Source organism: Diabrotica virgifera, chromosome 5 (assembly GCF_917563875.1).
Source record: "Diabrotica virgifera virgifera chromosome 5, PGI_DIABVI_V3a".
In the NCBI taxonomy this organism is placed as follows: domain Eukaryota; kingdom Metazoa; phylum Arthropoda; class Insecta; order Coleoptera; family Chrysomelidae; genus Diabrotica; species Diabrotica virgifera.
This window is the reverse complement of record NC_065447.1, coordinates 37,275,610-37,296,843: the sequence shown is the minus strand read 5'-3', so window position 1 is coordinate 37,296,843 and position 21,234 is coordinate 37,275,610. Positions and strand designations below refer to the sequence as shown.

At 32.5% G+C, this 21,234-nt stretch overlaps 1 protein-coding gene across 1 annotated transcript in view; it reads left to right on the top strand.

Moving 5' to 3' along the window:
* The first annotated feature begins 8,288 nt into the window (after positions 1-8,288).
* The window catches only part of LOC126885692 (uncharacterized), a 77,116-nt gene continuing 64,170 nt past the window's right edge, over positions 8,289-21,234 (top strand). The window contains exon 1 of the mRNA XM_050652402.1: positions 8,289-8,367. Within this exon, the coding sequence (XP_050508359.1) occupies positions 8,311-8,367 (57 nt within the window). The 5' untranslated portion in view covers positions 8,289-8,310. The remainder of the gene's footprint in view (positions 8,368-21,234) is intronic.

The window sequence follows — 21,234 nt, the reverse complement described above, 5'->3', positions numbered from 1 at the left end:
CTGTCAAAATTTTCAATGTGTTTTAAATGTATTCGTTTTTTTATAATCCTGAGAAAACTAATAAATATCTTTGAAAAATTTAAACCCAGAATGAAATATCACGTCATTTCCGAGGGCCGAAAGTCCCTTAGAATAAATAAAAAGTTTCTTTTGACTGAAATATTTGCAACTAAAAATCACACTAAATTTTCTATTTTATTTTTATTTTTACCCCTGTAACTTATTAAAATAAACATTAAAGAGGTTTTCAGGAACTTTCCGCCCTCGGTAATAATGAAGTCTTTCATTCTGCGTTTAAATTTTTTAAAAATATTTATTAGTTTCCCCTGGATCCGTAAAGAATGAATACATTTAAAACACATTGAAAATTTTGAAAGGCGACATTTTGCGCATTTCCCCTTAAGGGATAGCCCTCGCCTGTCAAAATTTTCAATGTGTTTTAAATGTATTCATTTTTTTCGAATCTTGAAAAATCTAACAAGTATTTTTGAAGAATTTAAACGCAAAATGCAAGACTAAGTTATTACCGACGGCTGAAAGTCCCTTAGAATAAATAAAAAGTGTTTTTTGAATGAAATATTTGCAATAAAAAGTCACTCCAAATTTTCTCTTTTATTTTGACCCCCGTGTATTAAAATAAACGTTATAGAAGTTTTCGGGGACTTTTGGCCCTCAGTAATAATGTACTCTAAATTCGCAATCAAGATGCAGTAGAAATAAACAAACCAGAACACGTAAAATGTTACAATAATCACTCCCGAATCATAATTTACAATGTATATACTTTGTAAATCATAATTTGGGATCAACTTGATTGTGAATATAGAATAGTATTTGAGGGTGAACATGAAAGAAGAGAGGAAAAGATTATTTAAAAAAACAACGCGAATAGATGCCTTTAAAGTAAAAACAAATGAAGAGCAATTCCGAGAGGTCTTAGCGGATAAGTTCAAATATGATCCTTCACATAATCAAGATGAAATTGACGAAATTAACAAAAACATCAATAAGAACCTTCTCGAAGCCGGACTACAGGTCGCAAAGAAAACAAGTACTAAAGAAGACAAAATAAGCAACGAAACTAAACAACTAATGACGGAAAGACGACAACTACTAACGCAAAACAAACGCCATACTCAAGAATACATAGAACTTAATAAAACAATTAGAAAAGAACTAAAACGCGACTTACAAAAATGGAACGAGAACATAATAGAGCGAGTCATTGAAAACAACAGAGGCTTAAAATGTCTAAGACCCGCATTGGGTGTTCAAAAAATCATTAAAATTAAAGACGCCAATAGTAAGGAAGAGAAGGACAAATATAAAATAACAAAAATAGTCGAAGACTTCTACAAAAGCTTGTCCAGCTCGCAAAGCCAGCCTAATGAATTAACAAAGGAGAACGTCAAAAGAAAAAGAAAAAACGTGGGATCAGAAGTACTACCAAATATAAAGGGATTCGAAATAGAAAGAGCTTTAAAAGAACTAAAAAATAATAAAGCTCCAGGACAGGACGGTATAATTGCCGAGCTCTTGAAAACAAGCAAGACAGTAACAATCCCTATACTAACAGAGCTATTTAATAAATGTCTCCATAATAGCAAGATCCCTAAAGACTGGAACGAAAGTCTAGTAATACTTTTACACAAAAAAGGGGACAAATGTGACCTACAGAATTATAGACCGATATCGTTGCTCAGTCAAGTATACAAACTATTCATGAGAATTATTAACAACCGGTTGACCTACAAAATGGACAATTACCAACCAGTGGAACAGGCTGGCTTCCGCAAAGGATATAGTACATCAGACCATCTGCTGACAATGAGAACATTGATAGAGAAGGCAAATGAATACCAACTACCCGTATTTCTTGCCTTCGTAGACTATGAAAAGGCGTTTGATAGTATCGAGATGTGGGCCGTAGAACAAGCTATTAATAATTGTAGAATAGATTCGAGATATAGACAACTAATACATAATATATATGAAAATGCAACTATGATAGTACAACTAGACGAAAATACAAATCCCATCCCTATTAAGAGAGGCGTGAGACAAGGAGACGTAATATCGCCAAAGCTTTTCATCCCAGCACTAGAAGACGTCTTCAAAACGACAAATTGGTCAACATATGGCATTAACGTTAATGGCAAGAAGCTAAATCACCTCAGATTCGCTGACGACATTGTGATTATAGCGAGCTCATTCGAGGAACTGCAAATTATGATGAAGGAACTCGCAGGCAGCTCCCAATACGTCGGTCTAAAAATGAACATGAAGAAAACAAAAATAATGACAAACACAGATGACCCCAGACGCATAACTATAAATGGCAGTGAGATAGAAAAAGTCCAGGAATATATCTACCTAGGCCAAATCCTGAAACTTGACAAAGAAAACCAAAGTGCGGAAATTAATAGGAGAGCAAGACTAGCATGGGCAGGATTTGGAAAACTTGGTTGGATACTTAAGAACCGCAAAATACCTCAATATTTGAGGACCAAAGTTTTCAACCAGTGCATCCTTCCTATCATGACATATGGGTGTCAAACCTGGACCCTAACCAAGGCAAATATGAATAAACTAGCTACAACAGAAAGAGCTATGGAAAGAGCAATGTTAGGTATACGACTGTCAGATAAAAAGAGGAGCGACTGGGTAAGATCAAAAACAAAAGTCGAGGACATAACAACAAAAGTTGCCAAACTTAAATGGAGCTTTGCAGGCCACACTGTTAGACAAAAAGACCAACGTTGGAATGCCACGATACAACATTGGAGACCTTACCAAAGTAAACGACCGAGAGGAAGACCACAGATGAGATGGGTTGATGATATTAAAAGAGTAGCCGGAACGAATTGGAAATATGTTGCTCAGGATAGAGACCGATGGAAGGAGTTGGGAGAGGCCTATGTCCAAACGTGGACGATAGAAGGCTAAGAAGAAGAAGATTTGAGGGTGAATATAGCAATGGAAAGAAATGGCAGAATTAAAGGAATACAATAACATACTAGCAAAAGAATGGGAAAGATATATGACGGAACTGTTTAAAGTTAAAGGAAAGGAAAATAATAATCAAAACAATAACCTACCTGAATTAAGATACGAAATAGAAATCAGTTTTCAGGAAGTAGAGATAGCCATAAATTCACTCAAAAACAGAAAGTCACCAGGGCCAGACGGAATAACCAACGAGCTTCTAAAATACGGAGTAGAAAGTATAACCCTAGAGATGACAAAACTTATACACAAACTAATATTGCACTGCAAGATACCAGACACATGGAGAAACAGCATAATGATACCAATGTTCAAGAAAGGAGACAAAGAAGACCCCAACAATTATAGAGGTATAAATCTACTGAACACCGCACTTAAGCTAACTACAAAAGTCCTAACCAACAAAATCAATAAACTAACAACTTTATCAGATGAACAACAAGGATTCAAATCCGGAAGATCCTGCGTAGACGCCGTATTTGTACTGAGACAAATCACAGAAAAGGCCATTAAGTACAATAAACCAGCATATCTATGTTTTATAGACCTGATAAAGGTTTTCGATCGCATCTAAGTCGAAGACGTCTTACATTTACTGTATAGAAGAAACGTGCCAATCAATACTATACATCAAAAAACATCGAAAAACCATCGAAAACATCTATTTTCATAATCGAATACAGGTAAAGATAAATGGAAAACTAACGCAGTTTATACCAGTACAAAGCGGAGTCAGACAAGGTGACTCATTAAGCCCACTGCTCTTTAATATAATAATGGACGAAATAATAGAAGGAGTACGTAAAAGTCATGGTTACAGAATGGGGAACAAAGAAATACAAATATTGTGTTATGCAGACGACGCCGCAATAATCGCCGAGACAGAAGACGATCTCCAAAGATTAACACACATCTTCAATACAACAGCCAAGAAATACAAAATGATAATATCAGCAGAAAAAACCAAATGTATGACAACATCTAAGTACCCACTACGATGTAAAATCGAAATTGATGAGAAAATAATAAAGCGGAAAGGTTTAGATATCTGGGAATAGATATAACCAGTTACGGAGATGTTGAAGAAGAAGTACGACAACAAAGCTTAAAAGCAAGTAAAGTGGCGGGATCTCTTAATGGCACAATCTGGAAGAACAAACACCTAAGACAAGACTCAAAAGCAAGAATCTATAAAGCAGCAATTAGACCTATAATGACATACACGGCAGAGACAAGACCTGACACATCTAAAACAAGACGACTACTAGACACAACAGAGATGAAAATACTTCGACGAATATCAGGGAAAAGTCTGTTGGATAGGGAGAGAAACGAAAACATAAGAAGATCATGCAATGTAGAAGACATAAATAGATGGGTGACAAAACGGAAACAGGAGTGGAACGAACACATTAGTAGAATGGCAGAGAATAGGATAGTACGAATAGCACGAGATAGATAAGTCACCAAATGGACGAAGAAGTATTGCCAGACCAAGAAAAAGATGGTGCGATAACTTAAATAATGTAAGAGGCTAATATTGAAGAAGAAACAGGCTTTAAAGCCTACATACAAGAAGGAAGAAGAAGAAGAACAATAGTATAGTTTAAATTTTTCAAAAATATTTATAAGGTTTCTCAGTATTCGAAAAAAAAACGAATACATTTAAAACACATTGAAAATTTTGACAGGCGACATTTTGCGCCTTTCCTCTTAAATAAAAAGATAACCCCTCTCTGTGGATTAGTAGTCTTTGAATCCAAAATTTGTGAGTTTGAATCTCATCTGGGTGGAGAATTTTTCTATAAAAATTAACAAATAAAAATAATTTCTATCCTTGTGGGATCAGTATTCACCTGAAAGCCCGCAGACGTTCGGATACAACTAGATAAAGACAATGAAGTTAACTTTACTAAGTAACAAGACATTTACTCCACACATGCACTACACATTAGACTATAACCTGATTGCGAAATCAACTCTACCTTGCTAATGGCCTTAGTTGTCGAGGCAATTAAGTTAAAAAATATCACAATATTATTTTTATGGAATATGTTATGTTTTTTCAAACTGATGGATGACCTGTTTTTACCTCGATCTTGTAGGCCAACAGCGACGCTTTATTGAAAATTCTGAGGGTGGCGTTTTTACCCTCTGTATTTATTAAATTCTGACTATTTTGTGTGTTTATGTATTATTTGCTTGTGTATTAAGCGTTTATGTATTATAACTTTATGTATAACATGCGAGAGGTGTTTTGATAATTTAAGGAGGACGCTGGTAATCTGGGCGAATATATGAAGAAAAGGGAAAAGTAGAGGGAAAGAGAGGACCAGGAAGGCGAAGGATTTCGTGGCAGAAAAATCTACGTACGTGGTTCAACACAACCACTACAAATCTTTTCAGAGCAGCAGTGTGCAAATTACAGATCGCCATGATGGTCGCCAACATCCGAAACGGGTAGGTACTACAAGAAGAAGAAGAATATGAAGAAAAGACGAAATACATAGTAGCTACCAAAAACCGAAGGCTTAGAATTAGAAAGATAATCACTCTAAATAATCACAACTTTGAAGTCATAAAGAAGCTTAAACATCTTGGGGAGATAATCACAGATGACAACCAAGTAGAAAAAGAGGTCTCAGAAAGAATAACTAAAACTACTGGATAGAAAACATTATATAGTGGAACCCCGATAAGTCGGCCTCCAATAACCCGGAAGTCCGACTAACCCGGACCGATTTTCATCAGACAAAACAAACAATTTTTCACTTTGACTGATTTTTTACCAAGAAATAAACAATACTGCATACAACTGTATGTAATTTAGATGTACTGTGCATATGTATTTCATGTTTTTGCATTTATAATGTGTATTTGTTTATTATTTTTATGATTAATTATTTATATGGGAAATAAGCCACAATTAAAATGAAAAAATAATTTTATTAACGTTTCGACGCCCAAATGTTTGCTCTAAACCCTTTCTCTTCGTTGGAGGACTGTAAAAAGCCAACGAGGGTTTTTAGCACTTTTCGTGATGTCCTATCTTCAGTGTGTAGGAAATCCACAGTAGTTAAATATGTTTTAATAGTTTCTTTATTTTAGCGCATTCCACAGCACTAAGCGAAGGTAGATTCCACAATAAAATAAAATTTTGCTCGTTGAAATTATTTTGATTGATTTTTATATTTATTTTCAATTTTTTATATTTTATATTATTTTTATTATTTTATTAATTTTTACCATATTCTCCGGCTAACCCGGATTTTCGATAACCCGGATCGGCCGTGGTCCCGATTATTCCGACTTATCGATGTTCCTCTGTACTCTTTTTCAATATTAATGAAATCTACACTCTTACAAAAACATTCTAATCTAACATTGTATAAGTCAATTATTTACCCCCTTGATACTTATGGCAGTGATACCTGGACCCTTAAGAAACTGGAAATAAATACGCGGCTGGTATTTAAAATAAAGGTTAAGACATTATATCCAGTCTCTGAATAGTATCAGGTTCGTTTCAAGACGACAGATTTGTACGATCCCTTGAACCGTCACGAAATCGAATGGACTGTTTTAATGCGCAGAATCGCCCTTCAACGGTTTTCTTTCGATCCCGAACCGATTACCGGTACGCAACCCTCTTGAAACGCATTTGTGTACCATTTCAAGTTCGAGTTGGCCTGAGCCATTTTCAGTACGAGTACCACAATACCACTAGTAGTTTGCTAGATGTTTAGAAATTATCATTTTTAACATGTTCATTAAACGTCACTTCAACTTCAAAATCTTCCTCGGAATTGATATCTGACATAAAATCGCTGTCTTCTACGAAAAAAAAAATAGTAAATTATCCATATTTTTAACAATAATTTAAAAAAAAAAAGAATTAATAATTATTTAAACAAAAATCAAGATTCACAGGTACTAATAATAGCGTGGATTGTGGATTATTCTATTATTGAATCATCAGCTGATCTCATAGCAGCGACCAGTAAAAATGAAAACAATCCTAACTGCGCAAGTCAGTACAAATGGTTTCTGCTTGAAGGCATGTATCAAAAGGACCGTTCAGTTACCGATTTCGGAACGGTACATGGATCGCTTGGAACAACACAGTGTACGATACGAATCATCCTTCATGTTTGCTTGGAACGCATTTTTTGTAATGCGCATGATGAGGGCAGTACGAAGGACCGTTTTCATGTCACTTGGAACGCGCCTATGGTAAACATAATCATACAAAAAAAGACGGTGTAAGATGAGCAGGTCATGTGGTAAAATTAGATGACAACAGAGTATTAAAACTAGTATTTTTGAAAAACCAGATGTTAGAGGATCAGTAGGCAATTCCAAGAAAAGATGGAAGGATAATGCCAAAAAAGAATCTAGGACCTGGTGTAACGATAGAAATTTAAAACACAAGATCATAGATGAATTGTAGATACTTAGGTGTGCAAATATCTAGCGAAAGGCATCTGTGGCAAGAATCAAAACAGCTGGCAACAAAAGCAGCGAGAATATCTGGTTTCCTGAGGGATATAATCTGACGGAATAAATATATGAGCACCGAAAGCAAAGTCCGCATTTATAAGACATGTGTTAGACCCGTACTCACATACGCAGCTGAGACAAGGGCCGAGACAACAAAGACCAAACAAATAATGAGAACAACAGAGATGAAAACCCTAAGATCCGTAAGAGGTATCACACTCAGAGATAGAATACGAAACGAAGACACATTGAGAGAGCTAGGCGTTCAAGACGTAGTGAGATGGACAATAGCGCGACGAGGCATGTGGAGGGACTACGTAGATCGGATGGACCCTGAACGTATGGCGCATTGGGCGAAAACACAGAAGCCCAACACCAAGCGACCCATAGGAAGACCCAAAAAACGATGGTACGAGAGTTGGAGCTCCGGATCGCAGCAAAGACTGTAACAGAAGAAAGAGGACATAGTCCTATTACAAGAAGAAGAAGAAGAAGAAGATCATAGAAGATGAAGGGCGGTAGTGAATGAGGCTGACTCTCCCGAGTTGTGAGACAAGACAAGAAGGAGACTTTGAAAATACCAATTAGCACCTTCGCTTTTGAAATCTAGTGCATAAAAAATCAGATCAGTCCTCATATATAATACATATATTTACAACTAAAAAAAATTTTTATAAATAACTCAATTTAATATGATACGGCACTGATAGATAGACATCTATGTAAATAACTGAACTGGGTATGTACTTAATTATTTCAAATATTTTAATGCATATCGGTTTTATATTTTACATAGCAACAAATATGATACCTAGAATTTTTTTGGCATTTTTGTTATTTTACTATATTAATGGAGAACCCGTAAGTACTTATCTATATTTACAACAATCTAATCTCTGATTATTCGGATTTTTTTTTCTAATTAAATAAATAAATATTTTGTATAAAAAATAAATAGGTACATTATACTTATAGACAAAATAAGGTCAAAGTATGTTCCAAATGATAGATCTCAACTTAGTATAGTATAGTTGATCCAAAAGATGGCATAACCCAGACATCCAAAGTGAAAGTTATCCTTCAACACCAAATTGTTCTGTATGGTCCACACAATGTCCAGAAAAAAGTCACACCATTTTGAGCGTCCGGTTTGGGAGGGAGATGGGAGAGAAGCCGGTAAATTAGTAGTTTTTTTACGTTTTTCGTCAATATTTCTAAAACTATGCGTTAGCGTAAACAATGTTATATACAAAAATGTTCTACATCAAATTTAAAACAAAAAATGTTCTATACATAATTGTTATAGAATCAACGGTTCCAGAGTTACGAAGGGTGAAAATTCGAGGTTTTCGATACTTTTTATATTTTTTGGGTAATATTTATGATATAACTATACCAAAAACCCAGACATCCAAAGTGAAAGTTATCCTCCAACACCAAATTGTTCTATATGGTCCACATAATGTTCAGAAAAACGTTCAGTTTGGGGGGGAGAGGGGGGAGAATTCGGTAAATATAAAAAGTATCGAAAACCTCCAATTTTCACCCTCCGTAACTCTGGAACCGTTGATTTTATAACAATTATGTATAGAACCTTTTTTATTTTAAATTTTATGTAGAATATTTTTCTATAGAACATTCCTTACGCTAAAGCATAGTTTTAGAAATATTGACGGAAAACTTAAAAAACTACTAATTTACCGACTTCTCCCCCATCTCCCCCCCAAACCGGACGCTCAAAATGGTGTAACTTTTTACTGAACAATATGTGGACCATATAGAACAATTTGGTGTTGAAGGAAAACTTTTACTTTGGATGTCTGGGTTAGGCCTTTTTTTGGACCAATTATACTATACTACCTCCGTAACTTTGGAACCGTTCATTTTAGAAGGGTTATGCATACGGCTTTTTTATTTCAAATTTAATGTAGAACAATTTTGTGTAGAAGGTTGTTCATGCTAAACCGCTTAGCTTTAGAAATATTGACGAAAAACGTAAAAAACTACGAATTTGCAGATTTCCCCACCTCTCTCCCCCAAACCCGACGCTCAAAATGGTGTGACTTTTATCTGTCCTATATGGTCCACATTATGTGGACCATATAGAACAATTTGGTGTTAGAGGATAACTTTCACTTTGGATGTCTGACTTTGGGTCTAACTATACCATACTAACTAGAGAATACATTTATTCTTATAATCCAATTTTGCTAGCATTAATTCATGTTGTAAACGAAGAAAACCACTTGGATGAGTAACCTAAAAAAATAATATCATGCATACCTATACGTGGTGTTGATGGCAACGAATGACTGATCAATGATATATATATAATATATTATATTATATAATATATATATATATATATATAATAATATATATATATATATATATAGATATACATATATATATATATATATATATATATATATATATATATATATATATATATATATATATATATATATAATAGCTACAGCAAATGTTACCGTGGATATCCACTAACCGCAAGAAAAGAGGTAGGTATACCAAGAAGATCATGGAGACGAGAAGTAAACAGTGTAATGGAGATAGAGGTCCACAACTGACTAGAATGATAGCAAGCGTTGGAGACCAAGATGCGAGAATCAGCGACAGCTATAAATAATTCGATACTTTTCTTGAATGGACATTAATCTTTTTCGTCGAAATTCTGCTCATGACCGTTTGCTGACAGAATTAGTCACCACCACCAAGAACTTTCTTTCTCCCCTTCCTTATACCCTTTCAGGTGTCGGATTTGGGTTTAATTTAGCTACATATTCACCCATCCCTTCCATTCTTTTCTGTCTTGTTCTATTAGTTTCATTTCTTCTAGCGTTTTCCGTTTAATTTTTCCTGCTTCTACTATTTGCTGTATCCATTTTTTCCTCGATCTGCCTTTTTTCTTTTTTGTAATATTCCTTGTTTCTTGAATTTTCCTTGTTAGTCTACTAGGTTTCATTCTCATCAGATGTCTATACCAGTTTAATTGTCTCTTTATTACTTTATTCATTATTGGTTCCTGTTTAGTTATCCCTCTTATTGCCTCATTTCCTATTCTATCCCATTTGGTCTTTCCGGCTATAGCTCGTAAATGTCTCATCTCAATTGCATTTATCCTACTATTATGCTTTTTCTGTAAAGTCCAATTTTCGCTCGTATACAGTATCGTCGATATCACAATCGTATTATATATTTTAATTTTTGTTTCGTGGGACAATTCTTTTTTCCTTAGAACTGGCGCTAGTGCGTAGTACAGTTTGTTTGATTTTTTAGTTCTGTTTGTTATTTCGAGGTCTATTTCCCATCATTGGTAATTATACTTCCAAGGTAATCATATGCGATAACTATTTTCAGTTGAGTATTTTTGCATTTTATATTTACTTCGTTTTCTTCCTTTTCGCCGATGGCCATTATTTTACTTTTCTCGATGTTTAATTCCATTTTTAATTTCTCTATTTCTTCTGTCCATATGTTTATACGTTTTTGCTTTTTGGTCACGGAATCTGCTATAAGGACTATGTCATCCGCAGAAAATAAGGCTTCTATTTTTATTGGCTGTAATCTTTGGTATCCTATTGTTGTCTGTATAACCTACAGTGTTTCTTTTTGCGTTGTGTCTCACACTGCACTTTCCTTTAACTATTTTTCTTATTTTTTATATTTTATTATTTGTTAATACCACCTAATTTTTCATTTTTATGAGTGCTAAATTTTTCACGTTATTCACTTTCGATTTCCAGGACCGGATACCACCGGTCCACCAAGAACAACGAGCCTATTTAACACGACAATTCCCGACGTCTTTGAGGAAGAGAAAATACTTCTGTTTAATATCTAATTCAAATCGTAAACTGAAGTTAGTTTACGTAGTATTCTAGATATATGTCAAAATATACCGTCATATAGTACAGATTGTCAAACACAAACACAACTGAAATATTAAAATGAAAATTACGCTGATGAAAATATAGACCAGGGTGGATCTGTTGTGTGGTGAATGTAAGGGGTGTGGCATTCTGAGTTTTGTAGAAAAAGTTGTGTAATAACTTCAATAATAATAGTTGACTTGAACCACCGCTCGTAATTCAGCTATTTCTTTTAAAGGAAGCGGCTTCTTGAGTTTTCCAACACCGTCCTCTGAATTTAATTTAAACTAATATTTACCGAAATATTCTCTTTGGTCATAAGCCAAAAAAATTTTTTATAATTTATAAAAAATACGGAGGAGTAATAACAATAAAATTATTCCAGAAAGCCACTGCGCATCCGCTAGGAAAAATATTCTAATTCGGATTTTTTGCACAATCTTACTCAAAAAGGACTCCTTTTAACAAATTTGCATGTTGCCAGGACCAAAAGGTGGTCAAAAATTTTTTAAACGTTTTTTTTTTGTTTTTTTTCCTAAAATTATTTTTTTTCATGGAAATTTTTTTTTAGGTTTTTTGGATCATTCCAAACAGAAAAGGTATTTAGTGACTTTTCTCTAAAAATGATAGTTTTTGACATATAAGCGATTAAAAATTGAAAAATTGCGAAATCGGCCATTTTTAACCGTCAAAAACTATGTGAAAAACTGAAAATTTGAATGTTGCCAAGGTAGGCAGATATTCTTTAAACATCGATTGATGAAATCTCGAAGAGATTTTTGCAATACAATATTCAAAACTCCTTTGTTTTTTAATTGCTAATCAAGCGTGCGCGACACTATTTTCCACCGACAGTATGGTGCAAATGAAAGAAATAAATTCGTTATTTCGTAAACTGGCGACTTTAAGGAAAAATACCGAAACAGGTCGATTTTTATTTTTAAGTTATGATATTGTGGCATATATGGTATACTAGTGACGTCATCCGTCTGGGCGTGATGACGTAATCGATAATTTTTTAAATGAGAATAGGGGTCGTGTGGTAGCTCATTTGAAAAGTTCTTCAATTCTCTATTCAGTAATGTAAACATTTATATAATTATTTATACAGGGTGTCCTTCTACTTCTTTTTTTGTCAAATAATTTAATTTAATAAACATTTTTGGACACCCTGTATAAATAATTATGTAAATGTTTATATTACTTAATAGAGAATTGAAGAACCTTTCAAATGAACTAGCACATGACCCCTATTCTAATTTAAAAAAACCATCGATTACGTCATCACGCCCAGACGGATGACGTCACTAGTATACCATATATGCCACAATATCATAACTTAAAAATAAAAATCGACCTGTTTCGGGATTTTTCCTTTAAGTCGCCAGTTTACGAAATAACGAATTTATTCCTTTCGTTTGCACCATACTGTCGGTGGAAAATATTGTCGCGCACGCTTGATTAGCAATTAAAAAACAAAGGAGTTTTGAATATTGTATTGCAAAAAGTTCTTCGGGATTTCATCAATCGATGTTTAAAGAATATCTACCTACCTTGGCAACATTCAAATTTTCAGTTTTTCACATAGTTTTTGACGGTTAAAAATGGCCGATTTCGCAATTTTTCAATTTTTAATCGCTTATATGTCAAAAACTATCATTTTTAGAGAAAAGTCACTAAAGACCTTTTCTGTTTGGAATCATCCAAAAAACCTAAAAAAACTTTTTTCCATGCAAAAATAATAATTTTAGGAAAAAACAAAAAAAAACGTTTAAAAAATTTTTGACCACCTTTTGGTCCTGGCAACATGCAAATTTGTTAAAAGGAGTCCTTTTTGAGTAAGATTGTGCATAAAATCCGAATTAGAATATTTTTCCTAGCGGATGCGCAGTGGCTTTCTGGACTAAATTGACTTTTCTTCCCTGTCAAATAGGCCGAGAATATTAATAAAAAAACAAAATGATTAAAAATGATTAAAAACGTCGTTTTCTCTACTTATCTTGCTTATAGCTTTAAAACGATTAATTTTGGAGCAAAGCCGTAATGAAATAAAATAGCTACACTTAAATTTTCCATGAGACACGACTGGCTAAAAATGTTTTTATTTATTATCTTTGCTGCAAAATGGCAGTAAATACAAAAAAGTGAGGAAAATGAGAATTTTTTTAATGAACGTGTGTCAACACTTAAACTACACTTATAGGCTATTGATTACATTCAAAATAAGACAGCTAAAAGGAACTACAACGTTAACGGGGTTTTATTATTTCATATGATCAATGGACATCTAAATGTGAAAAAACCGCGGAGTGCTACCATTTAAAGGGGTGCGTTTTTGAGAAATGGGTGAATTATTCCCTGGGCACAGGTTACATTAGGGTGAGTTCTATGCACTTTTGGTACAAACATATCTACATAAAAATTGTTTCTGGTTAAATTTCCTATCTAAATATCACTTTTTAAAGTCAATGGTACTTTTTTTTTACAAAAATATGTTCAAAAGAAAAAGCACAAAGATACCCAAAAGAAAGGAATTTTGTTTTTTTTTTTCCCATAACTTTTGTCCACGAGGATATAGGTATAGACATTGCTTTACAGAAAAAAAACCTGCATATCTCTTCTTTAAAATGTTGTTTAGTAGAGGTAATTAGGATATATAGTTTTCGAAATATGATTTTTCAAATTTCACCACTCACAGCAATTTTGGGCAATTTTTCTTGTTATTTTGCAAATATTGTTCTGTAACTTTTTTCTACGTTACTTTAGGTATATGCAATGGTATATGCAATAGGAATAGAAATGAATTGTTTTTAAAATGGTCTACTGTATAACGTTGTATGATTTTTTTTAAAGAGATTATGGTTTTTCAAGCTTTTATACTTTTAACAATTTTTTATAATTTAATATAAAAATAAAATAATATTATTATATAATACATATATTATATTATAATATTATATTACACATAGTATATATAATATAATATTATATTATATACTATATTTTATATAATACCTAATATAAAAAAAATATTTTTTACATTTTTTACAATTATTTTTGAAATTTCTCATTATACCTTTTTTTCTTTTAGATTTAGGTATATATTATATTATACAATAAAAAAAGCTTATTTTGTTTACTTTAAAATGGTGTATTACAAAAAATTCTAGGATTATTTTTTAATAAGATATTATTTTTCAAAATGTAATAAGTACTTGCAACGATTTTTGATTTTAGGATTCTATTTTTAATTTCTCATTATAACTTTTTTTTTCTTGTACATGAATATACTATATATTGCTCAATAAGGAGGGCTTACTTTCTGTTCTTTAAAATGGTGTATAATCTATATTTAAATCATGGAAAGCGAGTGATTCTTTGATATTTCTTTACCTGTATTATTTAAAATTATTTCTTTTACAAAAATTACATAAACATTAGTCTTAGAGAATATCACTCTAGTTAAAATTATTTAAACGTTGACATGTAAAAAAATTTTAAAATCAACATACATCTCTTCGTTAGCATTTGATTCAATATCTTCCTTTGACACCTCAGTTATCTTAGATTTCCCACAATTAGTACCCATTCACATCCACCCTTTGCAGAATATTGAACAACTAATTCCTATCTTCCTACAACCGCAGTTTTTTGTACATCCTTTGGTACATTTACATGCTATTTTTTCAAGCAAAGTAAATATTGGAATTAATCCATATTTTGAAGTTTGCCCGGCCGAGTCAAGTGGATCGAAAGTATTACCTATAAAAATAAGATTCAATCATAACACACAATCACATAAAAAAGTTATAATGAGAGATTTAAAAAATAATCCTAAAATCAAAAATCGTTGCAAGTACTTATTACATTTTGAAAAAGCATACCTTATTCAAAAATAATCCTAGAATTTTTTATAATACACCATTTTAAAGTAAACAGAATAAGCTTTCTTTTTTATTATATGATATATACCTAAATGTAGAAAAAAAAGTTATAATGGGAAAAAACTTAAAAAATATAAAAACTCGTTAAAAGTATAAAATATTGAAAAAGATAACCTCTTTAAAAAAAGTCGTACAACAATATACAGTAGAACATTTTAAAGGTAATTGATTTCTATTCCTCTTACATGTACCATTGCATATGCCTAAAGTTACGTAGAAAAAAGTTACAGAACAATATTTACGAAATAACAAGGAAAATTGCCGAAAATTGCTGTGAGTGGCGAACTTTGAAAAATCATATTTCGAAAATTGTAAATCCTGATGACCTCTACCAAACAACATTTTAAAGAGAAAATGCGTAAGTTTTTTTTCTTTGAAGCAATGTCTATACCTATATCCCCGTGGACAAGAGTTATAGGACAAAAAACAAAATTTCTTTCTTTTGGGTTTCTTTGTGCTTTTTCTCTTAAATATATTTTTGTAAAAAAAAGTATTATTGACTTTAAAAAGTGATATTTAGATAATAAATTTAACCAGGAACAATTTTTATGTAGACGTGTTTGTACCAAAAGTGCATAGAACTCACCCTAATATAACCTGTGCCCAGGGACTAATTCACCCATTTCTCAAAAACGCACCCCTTTAAATGGTAGCACTCCGCGGTTTTTTCATATATAGAGATTCATTGACCATATGAAATAATAAAACCCTGTTAACGTTGTAGTTCCTTTCTATAGTACCTAATCAATAGCCTATTAGGTCCTTCATAAATTTGAAAAAATGTATAGTATAGTAAAACTTTCATTAAAATTGATTGCATACTATTGCATACTAGAAATACATTTGGCATACTAATTTTGCAATCTAAATAAAAAAAATTAAAATTTGTTAAAACCTTACACAACAAAAACTAAACCGCATAGAAGACTGCCAATTTTTTACACATAAAATAATGTATTTTTACACTCCCATATACAGCGCACTTTATAAAATTCAAATTAGATTATTTGGGGCAACGGGAGTTTTAAAATCTCTTTGTAGATTTTAAACAAGCCTATGATTCAATAGATAGAAAAATTCTACCTAACATATTGGAAGAATTTGGCATACCATTAAAATTAATACGACTAGTGCAAATGACAATGACAGAAACAGAAGCACAGGTATGTATTCAAGAACAGATCACTGATGCGTTTACGATAACGCAAGGACTGAAACAAGGCGACGGACTGGCTCCAACGCTTTTTAATCCTGTTCTTGAATATGTAATTAGGCGGTTGACGGTGAGCGGAAATAACATACTTACAAACAAATCTACCCAATTAGCAGCATACGCAGACGATATAAACATAATGAGCAGAACAATGAATGCAGCGGAAGAAACCTACGTTGAGTTAAAACAGGGTGCAGAAGCAGTAGGGCTAGCAATAAATACAAATAAAACAAAACTACTCATACAAACCAGATCAAATAGACCGGCGCAACAACACTTTATTGACGATATAGAACATGTGAATAGATTCACGTACCTAGGAATGGATCTGGTCGCAAGCAATGAAGAAGAACCGGAAATAAATAGACGGCTTGTGCTGGCAAATAAAGCCTATTTCGTGATGGGCCACATATTCAAATCGCGAGACGTATACCGGAAAACAAAACTCCGGGCAAAACTATAAAACATTAATCAGGACCATAGTAAGTTATGGCTGTGAAACATGGGTGGTGACACAGAAATCTGCCAGTGCATTAGATGTGTTTGAAAGAAAAATATTACGTATTACGTAGGATACTGCGCCCAATAAGTGAAAATAACAACTGGCGAATTAGGTATAATAGAGAAATATACGAGCAATATAGCGAACCAACTCTAGCACAATACACTAAACTGCAGAGTTTACGGTGGGCAGGGCACGTGGTCCGCATGCATGAGAATAGAATCCCCAGAAAATTGCTAAATGCAAGAATGCAGGGAAAAAGACCTGTTGGAAGACCTAAAAAGAGATGGGAAGACGAAGTCGATGAGGATGACAGGAACTTCCTGGGAACTCGTTTATGAAAAAGAACAGCGGTAAATTGAAATGATTGGAGAAGCTTGTTGAAGGAGGCCAAGGCTCGATTTGGGCTGTAGTGCCATTAGATGGATGGATGGGAGTTTTTAAAAATTATAAATAGTTTTTTACTAATAAACAAATATAATAGCTTGGTAAATACGTGTATAAAACTCCTCTGGAAAGACTCGGAATGATGCTTCTTTTAAAAGAAAAGAAAGTTGAATTACGAGCAGTGGTTCCTAAGATACTACTTGTCAAAGTTGACCAGAAATTACGACAAAGTTAGATATAAGCCATAGGATGGTAATCCCTACACCATTCCCTTTCTATTTCGGAGATGTTTATGCATCCAAAATTGAACATAGACCTCCCCTAATTGCTTCCAGTTTTGTAGGTCTTACAACCAATTCTCAGCAATATTTTTGACGTCGTCTGTTCATCGTGTAGGTGCTATCAGAGGTGTAGAGGTTCATCTCTACTTCTTCTGTCTGCTCGTGATCTCCACACTGTAATTTTTTGGGTCCACCTTCCGTCCTTCATTCTGGCTACATGGCCCGCCCAATTCCACTTCAGCCATGCTACTCGCTCTATGACATCGGTGATGCCTGTCCTTCTTCTAATTTCCTCGTTTTCTAATCATTTTTCTGAGAGTCAGCCCAACTAGTGAGCATTCCATTTTTCTGTGGGTCACATTGGGCCACTCAGTTGATTTCTTCTATTATTTGTGGAGCCATTACAATTTGCATTCACGTTCTTTTCCAGATATACAGTGTGTTTGTTCATAAAGTATCTGCGAGTGTAAGAAAGGTGTTTAGGAGATAGGCGCAAACATTCGGCTCCAATGCTATTTAAGTAGGGATCATTTTTTTCGAATCCTGAACAAACAAATAAGTAGTTTTGAAAAATTTAAACGCAGAATAAAAGATTACGGTATTACCGAGGGCACCCTGTATAAACAATTATGTAAATGCTTATATTACTTAATAGAGAATTGAAGAACCTTTCAAATGAACTAGCACATGACCCCTATTCTCATTTAAAAAAACCATCGATTACGTCATCACGCCCAGACGGATGACGTCACTAGTATACCATATATGCCACAATATCATAACTTAAAAATAAAAATCGACCTGTTTCGGGATTTTTCCTTTAAGTCGCCAGTTTACGAAATAACGAATTTATTCCTTTCGTTTGCACCATACTGTCGGTGGAAAATATTGTCGCGCACGCTTGATTAGCAATTAAAAAACAAAGGAGTTTTGAATATTGTATTGCAAAAAGTTCTTCGGGATTTCATCAATCGATGTTTAAAGAATATCTACCTACCTTGGCAACATTCAAATTTTCAGTTTTTCACATAGTTTTTGACGGTTAAAAATGGCCGATTTCGCAATTTTTCAATTTTTAATCGCTTATATGTCAAAAACTATCATTTTTAGAGAAAAGTCACTAAAGACCTTTTCTGTTTGGAATCATCCAAAAAACCTAAAAAAACTTTTTTCCATGCAAAAATAATAATTTTAGGAAAAAACAAAAAAAAACGTTTAAAAAATTTTTGACCACCTTTTGGTCCTGGCAACATGCAAATTTGTTAAAAGGAGTCCTTTTTGAGTAAGATTGTGCATAAAATCCGAATTAGAATATTTTTCCTAGCGGATGCGCAGTGGCTTTCTGGACTAAATTGACTTTGCTTCCCTGTCAAATAGGCCGAGAATATTAATAAAAAAACAAAATGATTAAAAATGATTAAAAACGTCGTTTTCTCTACTTATCTTGCTTATAGCTTTAAAACGATTAATTTTGGAGCAAAGCCGTAATGAAATAAAATAGCTACACTTAAATTTTCCATGAGACACGACTGGCTAAAAATGTTTTTATTTATTATCTTTGCTGCAAAATGGCAGTAAATACAAAAAAGTGAGGAAAATGAGAATTTTTTTAATGAACGTGTGTCAACACTTAAACTACACTTATAGGCTATTGATTACATTCAAAATGAGACAGCTAAAAGGAACTACAACGTTAACGGGGTTTTATTATTTCATATGATCAATGGACATCTAAATGTGAAAAAACCGCGGAGTGCTACCATTTAAAGGGGTGCGTTTTTGAGAAATGGGTGAATTATTCCCTGGGCACAGGTTACATTAGGGTGAGTTCTATGCACTTTTGGTACAAACATATCTACATAAAAATTGTTCCTGGTTAAATTTCCTATCTAAATATCACTTTTTAAAGTCAATGGTACTTTTTTTTACAAAAATATGTTCAAAAGAAAAAGCACAAATATACCCAAAAGAAAGGAATTTTGTTTTTTTTTTCCCATAAATTTTGTCCACGAGGATATAGGTATAGACATTACTTTACAGAAAAAAAACCTGCATATCTCTTCTTTAAAATGTTGTTTAGTAGAGGTAATTAGGATATATAGTTTTCGAAATATGATTTTTCAAATTTCACCACTCACAGCAATTTTGGGCAATTTTTCTTGTTATTTTGCAAATATTGTTCTGTAACTTTTTTCTACGTTACTTTAGGTATATGCAATGGTACATGCAATAGGAATAGAAATGAATTGTTTTTAAAATGGTCTACTGTATAACGTTGTATGATTTTTTTTTAAAGAGATTATGGTTTTTCAAGCTTTTATACTTTTAACAATTTTTTATAATTTAATATAAAAATAAAATAATATTATTATATAATACATATATTATATTATAATATTATATTACACATAGTATATATAATATAATATTATATTATATATTATATTTTATATAATACCTAATATAAAAAAAAATATTTTTTACATTTTTTACAATTATTTTTGAAATTTCTCATTATACCTTTTTTTCTTTTAGATTTAGGTATATATTATATTATATAATAAAAAAAGCTTATTTTGTTTACTTTAAAATGGTGTATTACAAAAAATTCTAGGATAATTTTTTAATAAGATATTATTTTTCAAAATGTAATAAGTACTTGCAACGATTTTTGATTTTAGGATTCTATTTTTAATTTCTCATTATAACTTTTTTTTTCTTGTACATGAATATACTATATATTGCTCAATAAGGAGGGCTTACTTTCTGTTCTTTAAAATGGTGTATAATCTATATTTAAATCATGGAAAGCGAGTGATTCTTTGATATTTCTTTACCTGTATTATTTAAAATTATTTCTTTTACAAAAATTACATAAACATTAGTCTTAGAGGAATATCACTCTAGTTAAAATTATTTAAACGTTGACATGTAAAAAAATTTTAAAATCAAAATACATCTCTTCGTTAGCATTAGCTTCAATATCTTCCTTTGACACCTCAGTTATCTTAGATTTCCCACAATTAGTACCCATTCACATCCACCCTTTGCAGAATATTGAACAACTAATTCCTATCTTCCTACAACCGCAGTTTTTTGTACATCCTTTGGTACATTTACATGCTATTTTTTCAAGCAAAGTAAATATTGGAATTAATCCATATTTTGAAGTTTGCCCGGCCGAGTCAAGTGGATCGAAAGTATTACCTATAAAAATAAGATTCAATCATAACACACAATCACATAAAAAAGTTATAATGAGAGATTTAAAAAATAATCCTAAAATCAAAAATCGTTGCAAGTACTTATTACATTTTGAAAAAGCATACCTTATTCAAAAATAATCCTAGAATTTTTTATAATACACCATTTTAAAGTAAACAGAATAAGCTTTCTTTTTTATTATATGATATACACCTAAATGTACAAAAAAAAAGTTATAATGGGAAAAAACTTAAAAAATATAAAAACTCGTTAAGAGTATAAAATCTTGAAAAAGATAACCTCTTTA